Raw genomic sequence first — 12,134 nt, 5'->3', positions numbered from 1 at the left:
CTTCTAAAGTGTGCCTTGCAAATACAGGTTTTATTCTGCGCTCACCTGTATGTGTACGCACAGGGTGTGCATTTGCACTGCCTCAGGCAGTATGTCTCTTACCGGAGAGCCTGGAAAGTTCTGTTGCTGCCCCAAAAACATGGGAAATGCCAAACGAAAGCTCTTTATTACAGGTCAGATGGTGTTTCAGAGCTTCCAAAATCAAGTCATGAAAACCTTACTCTTTTAAGGACTCCTTTCTCCATTTGTTTTTTTCTTTGTTTTGTTTGCTTAGTGCCATTGTAGGGTTAAGGAATTCAAGCAAAGTTTGACTAGTTAGTTACCCCTTTTGGTCCCTTCACCTGCCTGTAGAAATAAATTTTACTGAGAGCAGGAAATAAATCCTGACATAAGTAATTAAGTGTTAGATTTTGCTGAAGTGTTTGAGCATTTCAGTTAGGGATTTATGAACCTGTTGTGGCTGGACAAGCTCCGGCACTGAGGCCCTGGTGCAGAGCAGCAGGGAACACGCCTCTCAGCTGTTTACCTGCGCAAAGGTACCACCGTTACCTGAAAATGTAAGTGCCAGGAATCCGCTGTGCCAGGCACTTCTGTTGCATAGCAAGGAAGTCTGAAGGATTACAGGAAAATCTAAATTTGAAAGATTTTAAATCAATGCAGATGGTTTTTTATGTATTAGCACTTCTGCATTGTGAGATAGTGCTTTCACTGACAAGCAGGTTAGCTTTCGAACAGCCCACATTTAGAACAGTGTTCTAGAAGTACAGAATTGCACGTGTAATTCCATAGGGTTTGGTGTGGGTTTTTTTTTGTGGTGGGGGGGTGTTTTCTTGGGGTTTTTGTTTGGTTTGGTTTTTGGGTTTTGTTTGGGGGGGGGGGTGGGGTTTTGTTTGTGGTTTGTTTTTTTGTTTGGGTTTGTTTGTTTGTTTGTTTGTTTGTTTTTTTTGGGGGGGGGTGTTCTTGGTTTGGAGAACTGACTTTTCACATTTAATATAGAAGTAATTTCCGGAGGCAAACTTTAGTTCCTTTAAAGTTGAGTTGCTTCCAGTCGCCATGGCACGATCGTCACCAGCTTGCTCTCTTACCTGGAGCTCTCCTTGGAAGCGCCAGCCGGCAGCCGCGGCGCTGCCGTTAGCGCTGTAGCGCGGGCGGGCGGGCGGGCGGGCGGTAACGGCTGTGGCGTGGCGGTAACGGCTGTGGCGTTGCTCGCAGGGGGCTGCGCGCTGCGGGCGCGGAGCGAGCCGGCGCTGGAGCGCTGCGCCGCGCTGCTGGGGCTGGACACGGAGGACCTGCGCGGCAGCCTCACCACGCGCGTCATGCTCACCACGGCAGGGGGCGCCAAAGGAACGGTCATCAAGTGAGTCCCGCGGGCGGCCGCGGGGGGGCGGTGCGGTGTGTTCGCGGAGGGGCCCGCAGCGAGTGTGGCGCCCGGCACGGCCCGGCACGGCGAGCCGCGGCCGGGGGGAGCCCCGCTGCCCAGGGGCTCTGCCGCCGGGCGCCGGCTTTGCCTTCTTACCCACGGGGGGAAGGGGAAAACCGGCCTCAGACCCCCCCCACTTGGCCGTTTGCAAGTGGGAACTGAGTCGCAGTTGGCGTGAGTGCAGCTGTTGGAAGTGCTTAATGCTTTACAAAGTACATACCCACAGTGCTACGAGTAGACCTGAGTGCAGAAGGCTACCGCGCTGACACTGTTAGTCCCTTCCAAACAGAAACAACGTGCTATGCTTTTCCGTCATGCAAGTGATAATTTTGAGATTACAGCTTTTTAACAGGGCTTTACGTTTTTATTGTTTCACTTTTTTATTCTAAACCAGTTGACCCAAAAGCACATTTTTAGATGCTTCGTCTTTGTTTCGTTGTTGTGAGGTCACTGGAGTTTTCTTACTTTTATTTGGAAGAGTGGTGGTTGTACAATGTCTGACCAAAATGGCCTTTTTTCCAGGAAAAGAACAGCTTTCAATAGGTCACTATCACATTTTATAAGACCTGTTGCATGCCAGTGAGTATGATGTGTGGCCAAAGAAAGTATAGCAGTTGGCTTGTTAAATCCATAACCTACACAGAAATTTACATACCCTAATAGATTTAACAGATACACTGTATCAAGGAATGACAACACTGTGCCTGACATATTTCAGAAGATACTTTGTCTTTCTCATCATGGGTGCTGCACGGTACTCCCAAGACTGCTGCCCTGTGATAATTAGGTCTGGGGTGCTCTAATGAGGGGGTAGTATATCCACCCTTCTCAGTGTCTGGGTGACCAGCATCCCTGTGTTTGCCACATCTAATTCTTCTGAAATAAAGTTTCAGCTTTAAAAACACCACTGCAAATGGTAATCCAGAAATGTGCTGCTGCTTGCTGTTGCTGGTCAACATTTACTCATAACTGCAAAGTTAATACTGTTTCACAGAAACATGAAAAGTAGTGGAACAGGATGAATTCGAGAAAGGTGTGGGTTTTGGGTCATGTCATCGTGTCCCATCCTTTCCCCCCGCCCCCCCCCCCCCAGTGGCTATTAGGAAGAGAACACATCACTGTTTAAGTAAACAGTGACCTTAATTAAAAAAAAAAAAAAAAAAGTGATTGTCCCTTTTATTTTGACAAGAAGCTATTATCAAGGTAACTTCCTAGGCACAGAAGTAGGGTACTGATTTCTTTCTGTACACACATGGAGAAGGAATAATTGCAAAGAAAATGTCTAAACATGGCACCAATGATAACATCTCAATACTGTGGAAGTTATGACTCTTGTGAAACTGGGGTTTATGAAGATGATTTCACTACAGTTGCTTTTTCTTTGTGAAAAACCTCTAGCTTCCACCACAAGTTTTCTCCTGTTGAGATGGATCCTTCTAGCATGCAAGCTGTCAGGGATGTTAGCTAAAATGCGTGCAACTGAATTGTGTGTTTTAAAGTTTGGTTTTCTGTGTTTTGTATTTTCTGGAGTTAGAGAAAACATCCCATTGAAAACTGAACTTGGGTTAAACCATTCTGAGCACACTGAAAGTAATTAGCTGAATGCATCAATCTTTTAATTAGGGAACTAATGAACCTTCACTCATTGGAAGAATGCATGGGTGCTTCTCACTGACTTACAGAAACAATCAAGTTGTTCTTGTGAATCAGAAATACAACGTTATGCACATTACACCATAAGTTTAATATATGAAAGCCATAATTATCTGTGTTAATGTGGTTTTTATAAGTTGCTTGTCTATTTTATGTCTTTTGAAATTTCTTTCGGGCAGATAAATTTATTTTGAAATTTATTACTATTATTTATATTTGTATCTTACAGTATGAAGTGTTTGTTAACGTTTCATAAACTTGTGGACTGAAACAAAGTAACAGCTGATTGATTTAACCTTGGTGTGTCACTGTGGCCAGTAAAGGTAGCAGGTGTTAGTTAATGCATGCTTAGGTTATGTCAGACTTATGAGGTGAAAAGTTGATCTTTGAGCGCTTGAGAGCATTGGCTTTTTTAGTCCCCAAGGGAGGTAATGGATTTGAGTAATGAAGGTTTCCAGTGGCCAAGAGTTCATTCTGTGCAGGAGAAGTAATCTTGATCTCTACCTAATTCTAACCAATAATGATAAATTAAAAGAGAATAGCTAGGGAAATACTTTCCAGTGCTCGCTTCCTGATCTCCAGGGTGAAACTGATCTTCCTGGCAAAAAATTGAGCGTAATAAACCATCAGTGACAGGCTTTGCTGCTTGAACATTGTGGGTTTTTAGGGGAATGCAGAAGCTCTTCTGAATTAACTCCTATTCAGGAGTCTTAAGTTTAGCATGAGTGTGGGCTGTAATACATTATTGCCAAACAGCTGATCTTTTGAGGTGTACTTCTAGATCGAGCAAACAAGTAGACTTCTTGGTGGCCTGCTTATTTCTGTAATTTGAAGGAAAGGATGTTCAAGAGTTAGAACTTCATAGTGACTACCGTGGAAAAAGTTACAATACAGTGACAAATGGTAAGTAATGACTGGGGAGGGGTTATTCTGCCTTGAGTTGAAAGCTCAAGATCTGGGTCTCTTTGTAGTATATGCAATGGTGCATTTGTGGAAAGTGATTATAAATTCTTCCTTCCTGCCACCTCCTCCCCCAGTAATTGGAAACTTGGGGACTCTTAGTCACTATCATCTTGCTGCCTTATCAGCTGATATGAAAAGTTAAAAAGAATTGTTCTCTTTATAATAACCTTTACATGTAGGAAGATGTGGGTGTTGCAGGACAAAGTGCCTCCCGTGGCCAGTATTTTCCAAGTTTTACTATTTGCTCTCTTCCAGACCATGTCTAAATTGACAGCAAGATCTTTGATATATTCATCCAGGAGAACCTTCATCCGTGTTATGAATAACATTAGAGTAGAAAATTATATATTGTGTAGTACAGACGGTACTCATATTAACACATGGCAGTATAAGAATTGCAGGTTTTGAAAGTTAGTCACATTTTTTTTTTACTTAATTCAGGTTGTGATCCACTATAACTGATGATCTTTCTCTGTTGACTCACTGCTTACCTGGTTATTCACCATCTTGCCTTTGTGTTTTTGAATTCTCAAGTATTACCACCACACACTTTACCGAGATCTATCTTGTGTATTTTTCAATTCTATCTTCAATTTGTGAAAATAATTTTGTATGCTAATCTCATTACCAAGATTTTCTGCTTTCTTAGTTCAGTATGATCAGACCATTTTTTGAAAAGATCCTTGCTTTTGCATTCCTTTTAAGTGAAAGTGTTAACTAGAGGTAGAAGAGGTTTGAACAAACAGCATCAATGTCAGATTCAGATGGCACCCCACTGGAAATGCTCTCGGGGAACTATTGACTCAGACCCTGTGAACAGATTAGTTTTGGCTGTTGTACACATGAAGTGTGTCTGTCTAGTTTTCTTTTGAGAACGCTTGGTGGGACATATCAAGCACTAAAGCAAAGGTGTGTTGTAATATACTGCTTCTCTTTCAGCACACCTGAGGTGACCTTGCCAAGGAAGGTTTCTTAGAACAAATACAATTTTTGTTACAGCTTCAAATTCATTTTGGATTAAGGCTGTAAAGATTTTCTGTTCAGCCTATTTATCCTGACAAGCATGGGGTGTTGTTAGCAGTGTACTGTTTCAACAGCCTGCAAACACAAGGAGCTATGTTTTTGTGCCAGCAGATCTTATTTTTCCCCAGTGTTTTATTTGGTGGATGGCAAAAACTAATTTGGAGGACTCCTTCCACCATCTCAAGGAATTAATGCATTAAGCCTCCTTTTCTAGCCTTCTCTAAACTTGTGCAGCTAAAAGCAAACATACACTGATAAATACACCAGTATCTTCTTGTGTGACTTACTGGATGTAGAAGGAAAATGGACTGGACTGCTTTAGATACTTACTAAATAGCAACCAGGTTTTTCTGTGGTAGCATAGTTTAGAAACTGTTTGATTGATATTAATATCAGAGTTTTGACAAGTACAGTGTTTTATTTTGTTCCAGCAACCCAAAGAGCTACTCATTTCTCTTTCTTAGTGTCCCTTTGTGTGCAAGTAGATCATGTGAGTCCTAATAGGTCACAGGGAATAAATAGCTCAGCTGAAATCACTGTGCTTAGAGTATAACAAAGGCTTTGTTCTGCTGGGTGCAATGGAGCCAACAAGGAACAGTAGGAGGGTGATGCTAAGCGCTATCTCTGTGAATTTTATGAAATACTAATGTGCAGAGGACTGCCAGGGAGACTTGACACCTGCACTACATTTATCTGTCCTTGTTAGTCTCCTAAAAAGAGCATAATGATCACCTAGTTGGCTGATGTTTTTGCCATCCATGTAAAGTGTGTTTACAGAGAGAAATAACGTGTTAGTATTCAAAATCTGGTACAACTCTTAGACTGTAAATGCACTGTACTACTTTCTTAATCAGTTTTTGCCTTTCCAAGAAGACTTTCAAAGAGGACTCTGTCATCACAAAGTAAATGATTTTACAGTGTGAAAAAAATAACTTACATCAGTCCAGCTTCAGATTCTTTCGGAGTATGTATTCTACCAAAATGTGTGTGTGTTCTTTTTTTTTTTTTTTTGGTGGCGGTACTAAAATGTCTGTTGGAAAAACACCGTGGTATTTTAAAAAAATATTTTCCTATAGTTTTTGGAACTTCATCTTTTCTCAAATTACAGATGTACCGCTTATATTCTTTAATTACATAGTTTTTTCACTAGGTAGATTATTTCATCCAGGCCATTTTATTTGTGAAGCAAATAAACTGTATTGGATGACAGTAACTGATGAGTATTCTTCACCTGCTCTCTCCCTTAATTATTGTCAACCATGGGCAAATTATACATATGTTAATTGCGGTTTATTTGTTCTGGAAACTGTCTGGGGGCTGCATGGAATTATCTACAAGATAAGTCCAGCCCATGAGAGCACTTTCCCCTAGGTCTCAGACTCTGTAGATATCTGGAAACCTTGCTGAAGAAATCAGTATGAAGACCAAACAAGGTTGTGGTTTTTTTTTCGGTTGTGTGTGGTTGGTAGTTGTTTTTTTTTTAATTTTCAGCCTTACTGAATAGTTTAGAATTTGGAAAAACTTATTCCCTTTCTTCCCTGTTCCTTACAAGTAGCTGACGGATGGAGGAGGAGAGGAGATGATTAAAAGGAGGCAGGAAAACATTTCTTTTCCTGTTCAGACAAGAAACAGGAGGAACAAGGAGATTCCTTTGTCAGCATGCAGACCAGAGGAAAGGAGGACCTGAGGGAAAGCAAATCTATGAGAAGTTACTTGTTCTGTACTAGGGCTTTTTTGTATCTACTGGATCAGCGCAATTTCAGCATTATTTTGTTATTCTGTACTTTTGCTGTGCAAAATGCATTTCAGGGTTACATTTTCTTTCCATGTGTTTCTGCTTCATGCTATGAAATTTAACAATAGGGTTTTGTACAGCCTCTGGAATTCTACATAATGATGGCAGAATTTGTTATTTTTGAAGAACAGGGCCATTTTATAAATATGTGGTCTAGAAGTATGACTGTTTGCTATGTTGTTTAAAAAAAAAAGAACTTGAATGCATAAATAATTTTAGACTATTGTATTATGTAATGGGCCTGCAGCTGACGTGGGAATTAGTATTCTGATCTCTTAAACGTATCAGAATGGAATGTAAAGGTATCTTCCTTCTATTTATAACATAAGATTTCTGTCAGTACTCATTACCTTAAGATAAGTCAGCAGATACTTAGTGGAAGACAAGATTGTGTGTTAAAGCTAATTACTATCTAATGTAATGTAGCTGCAGCTGTCCTTAATGAACAGAGTCTCTGGTTCCCTGACTTACCGGTCACAATAGAAAGTGATCTCCATCAGTTTCACGTTTCTGCATCAGAAGTATCATTCTTGAAAAAAATACAGAAATAAAAATAATAATGAGTTAGTTTGGTGCTTGTGAATTCTGGGAAGTGAAGGAGATGATGCAATATGGGTAACTGTTGTCATGGTTTAACCCCAGCCGGCAACTAAGCTCCACACAGCTGCTTGCTCACCCCCCTGCCCCAGTGGGATGCGGGAGAGAATCGGAAGAGTAAAAGTGAGGAAACTCATGGGCTGAAATAAAGACAGTTTGATGGGTAAAGCAAAACAAGGAATCTGTTCGCTACTCTCCATCGGCAGGCAGGTGTTCAGCCATCTCCAGGAAAGCCGGGCTCCGTCATGTGCAATGGTTACTTGGGTTGATAAAACACCATTGCTCCGAACGTCCCCCCATCCTTCTTTTTCCCCCAGCTTTATATACTCAGCATGACATCCTATGGCATGGAATATCCCTTTGGCCAGTCGAGGTCAGCTGTCCCAGCTGTGTCCCCTCCCAGCTTAGTGTGCACCCCCAGCCTACTCACTTATGGGGTGGTGTGAGAAGCAGAGAAGGCCTTGACTGTGCAAGCACTGCTCAGCAGTAACTAAAACATCCATGTGTTATCAACACCGTTTTTTTCACAAATCCAAAACATAGCTCCATACTAGCTACTATGAAGAAAATTAACTCTATCCCTGCCCAAACCAGCACAGCTGTGTAGTGTTAAGTTTTCCTTTCCTGACCTGCCAGTTCTTTGTACTCCAGTGAACAGAAGACTATCTGGAGGGGGTAACAGGGCAGTTCTGCAGTGGGGACGTCTTGAACTTTGTACATTGGGCTTACTAAACAGTTGAGATTAGAGGGATTTTTTTTAAACAGAGATTTGCTGTGTGCTTGAGAAGTTTCATAATTGGTTATCCACCACCTTTACTGGAGCGTCTATCCCTTGATTATTGTTATTTATTATTGTAGCACTGGTGGTCCAAGGATGTGAGAGGCAAGGTATATGGAAAGCAGTAATACAGGGAATTATATGGGGAGAGGTGATTTACTTTATAAGCCAACTTGATTGAGATATTTGGAAAAAGCATAAGAGCTTTGGCATACAGCTGTCATCCTGTATTCTTCATGAAAAGGGCTTGGTGTGATAGAAATCTTGACATTACTTCTCCCTGTTCCTCTCTGCAAATTTTGTCAGTTTGATTAGCAAAGATGCTTTCCCTGAAAGTCTCTTCTTTTTATTGACTTTAATATCTGAAGTGTCTGTATGTCATGGTACAGTGTTATGCAAAGCTTTTGTGTACCTGTAATTGTTCTAAATTATAGGCTGTCTTTCTATGTATGAAATTTTGATACTGACTGGTCAAGAGGTTATCAGTATTTCAGTTTAATTTTTTTCTCTTTATATTTTTTTTATTGACATGTAAAAATCCTTTGGAGTTTTGATCCTTGACAGTCTGATTCTGCTCTGATCTGATTCTGTCCAGGCTGGTGGGACTTTTGCTTTTGAATTCTTTGGCAACATGATTAGGATCTAAGTGCAAATTGCAAACATACCATAAAGCCAAAATTTCATTTTATGTAGTTCTCCCTCATTGTTTCTTAAAACACTTTCTTAAAGCTTTATTTTTATATGAATTGTCTTATTCTGGAGAATTCTACAGGTGTGCTTCCTCAGCTGTGTACAGTATAACTGTTCTTTATTTTGGTACTCTCATCTGCTGATCTGAAACCTATTAAAAAAACCAACAATGGTGTTGAAGAATGTATTTATCCAGGAAATGAGGTGGTTAAATGTGCTTTGAGATACAGCCATGATAAGCATGTCACTGTTCTACTGAATTTATGAAATAGCTAGATATATATTATTATATATGTAGCTAAAGATGTAGTTTATTTGTCTGATATTCCCAGTTTTGTCATGCATTTAATAGGCTTTGAAGTTGTGACTCATAGGGTTTTTTTGTTATTTTTACTTAACTGCTAAACTGGGATATAAACTTGTAATAAAGTAGTCACAATGCGGAATAAAGGCTTATAAATAAGAGGGAAAGAATAAATTATCAATGTTTAAAAGGCCCTTCTTCCAGTGTTTAAAAAGAATCATTATTTTGGGATTGCATCTAACTTTAATGAGAACACAATCCCTTATCTAAGTTTTTTTACTTCTGTAAACAATTAACTTACAGCCTTAGTTACAGCACGTATGAAAGCGTAAGGACAAAGACATCAGAGCAAAACTGAACTATAGGCTTTAATTTTGGCTGTGGATGTTGTCTATCTGGACCTTAGCAAAGCATTTAAGAGAGTCTCCCACAGCATTCTCTTGGAGAAACTGGCTGCTCATGGCTTGGATGGGTGTACTCTGTGCTGGGTTAAAAGCTGGCTGGCTGGCCGAGCCCAAAGAGTGATGGTGAACGGAGTTACCTCCAGATGGTGGCCAGTCACAAGTGGTGTTCTCCCCAGTTTTAGTATTTTTGTCGATGATCTGGATGAGGGGATTAGGTGCACCCTCAGAGAGTTTGCAGATGACAACAAGTCAGGGCAGAGCGTTAATTTGCTTGAGGGCAGGAAGGCTCTGCAGAGGGATCTGGGTAGGATGGATTGATGGTCCAAGGCCAACTGCATGAGGCTCAACAAGGAGAAGTGCCGGGTCCTGCACTTGGGTCACCACAACCCCACACAGCGCTACAGGCTTGGGCAGGAGTGGCTGGAAAGCTGCCTGGTGGGAAAGGACCTGGGGGTGCTGGTCAACAGCCACCTGAACATGAGCCATCGGTGTGGCCAGGAGGGCAACAGCATCCTGGCTTGTATCAGCAACACTGTGGCCAGCAGGACCAGGGCAGTGACTGTCCCCCTGTACTGGGCACTGGTGGGGCCCCACCTCGAACCCTGGGTTCAGGTTTGGGCCCCTCACTGCCAGACAGACACTGAGGTGCTGGAGCGTGTCCAGAGAAGGGCAACGGGGCTGGGGAAGGGTCTGGAGCACAAGTTCTATGGGGAGCAGCTGAGGGAACTGGGGGTGTTTAGCCTGGAGAGGAGGAGCCTCAGGGGGGACCTTATCGCTCTCTACAGCTGCCTGAGAGGAGGCTGTGGGCAGGTGGGGGTTGGTCTCTTCTGCCAGATAACAAGTGACAGGACAAGAGGAAACAGCCTCCAGTTGCACCAGGAGAAGTTTAGATTGGGTATTAGGAAAAATTTCTGCCCTGAAAGGGTGGTCAAGCGTTGGGACAGGCTGCCCAGGGAGGTGGTGGAATCACCGTCCCTGGAGGTATTTAAAAAAACATGCGTAGATGTGGTGCTTGGTGACATGGTTTAGTGATGGACTTGGTAGCCCTGGGTTAAGGGTTGGACTTGATGATCTCAAAGGCCTTCTCCAATCTAAATGATTCTTACTATTGTAATGGCACTGCTCATAAATTAGTAGTTGAAGTATTTTTTTGAGTGGTTATGTATATATTTTAAATATCTCTCTGGCAGTTGCCAATATAGTTTCTAATTACCTAATAAAAGAGTGTGAAAACATCTGCATCTCACTTCTGCTGAGGATAGTGGAACGTTATTTGTTTTTCCAGGTTAGTCTAACCTGGCAAGATTGTTTCTTACCTGGGCCTAGAGCTCAGGTTTCTTTTGTACCTTAATTTACAATAATTGGAACGGCTCTTTGTAAGTTTAGCATCGAATGTCAGTATTTCAGAGTAAGGAATTCTGAAAAATAATATCTGTGTCTTTTGGTTTTTAGAGTACCCTTGAAAGTGGAACAAGCAAACAATGCTCGTGATGCCTTGGCTAAAACAGTTTATAGTCACCTGTTTGACCACGTAGTGAACAGGGTAAACCAGTGTTTTCCATTTGAGACTTCTTCTTTCTTCATTGGAGTTCTAGATATAGCTGGTTTTGGTAAGTATACTTAAAAAAAAAATAAATCTAGTTGTCTATTATTGCCACCAAAGATTCAGTGATAAATTCTGTAACGGAGAGCGGGAGGATTTTCTTTTTGGTTGTGGTGGGTGAGATGGTTACATGGGCTTAAGAAGATGACAAGAAAGCAGGTAAAGCCTTGCTTTCCTGAGATACAAGAGTGTAAAGGAGGTCTAGAGCTTCTCCTGATGACCTGGTGCACTAACACTTGTTAGTGTGAAACTGAGCATCTTTGTAACGGTTTCAGATTCCTGTAATGTTTACATAGGCACACTTTTTGAAGGTCTAAAAATTTAGAATTGCATCTTACTGTGGCCACCCAGTAAAATTAGGAAAGCTATCGCATGTGCGTGCTCTTTTCCCATTCAGTCCTGAGAAGGTCACTGCATACTGACAGACAGGCAAAGGAAGTCTTTGAATTATGATACTGTTTCCTGGAGGATGAATAGTTCTGTTGGAGTTGGACTTTGGGCTCCTGCTTGCACTTGGGAAGTGATGGGTGTTGATGGTTCCCATAAAGCTTTTGTCTGGTTTGGCTCACTGAGCTTCAGAATAGGGCATGTTTTCTGGTCTTAGCCCTGCTAAGGTGGTCCAAGAACAGCGAAAAAAGGAACCTTTAGTGTTCAGGTCTTCAGAGCTATGTTATCCTGTGCCAGCCTGTTCCAATGTGGATGCATGGTGATGCATGTGTTCGTACAGTTTTACTGTATGGTAGCATCTTGCTTTGGTTTGCTGCCAGACAACTGTCTCTTATTTGTCTTAGGAATACAATCTGCTTGCATGTTTTTATCTGTCTTATGTCCAACTTGAAAAATCTGTCAAAGCTTTTATTTTACTGAAAGAAACAGATATGCATCTGAACACATTGTTAAATAT

General features: G+C 41.5%; 1 protein-coding gene across 1 annotated transcript in view; it reads left to right on the top strand.

Annotated features, from left to right (window-relative positions):
* Positions 1 to 12,134, top strand: part of MYO6 (myosin VI) — a 118,197-nt gene that overhangs the window by 62,512 nt on the left and 43,551 nt on the right. Inside the window, exons 12-13 of the mRNA XM_040598171.1 lie at positions 1,213 to 1,357; positions 11,080 to 11,237. Of these exons, the coding sequence (XP_040454105.1) occupies positions 1,213 to 1,357; positions 11,080 to 11,237 (303 nt within the window). The remainder of the gene's footprint in view (positions 1 to 1,212; positions 1,358 to 11,079; positions 11,238 to 12,134) is intronic.

Source organism: Falco naumanni, chromosome 6 (genome assembly GCF_017639655.2).
Source record: "Falco naumanni isolate bFalNau1 chromosome 6, bFalNau1.pat, whole genome shotgun sequence".
Taxonomy (NCBI): domain Eukaryota; kingdom Metazoa; phylum Chordata; class Aves; order Falconiformes; family Falconidae; genus Falco; species Falco naumanni.
The sequence above is the reverse complement of the archived record's forward strand: the minus strand, read 5'-3'. Positions and strand labels throughout refer to the sequence as shown.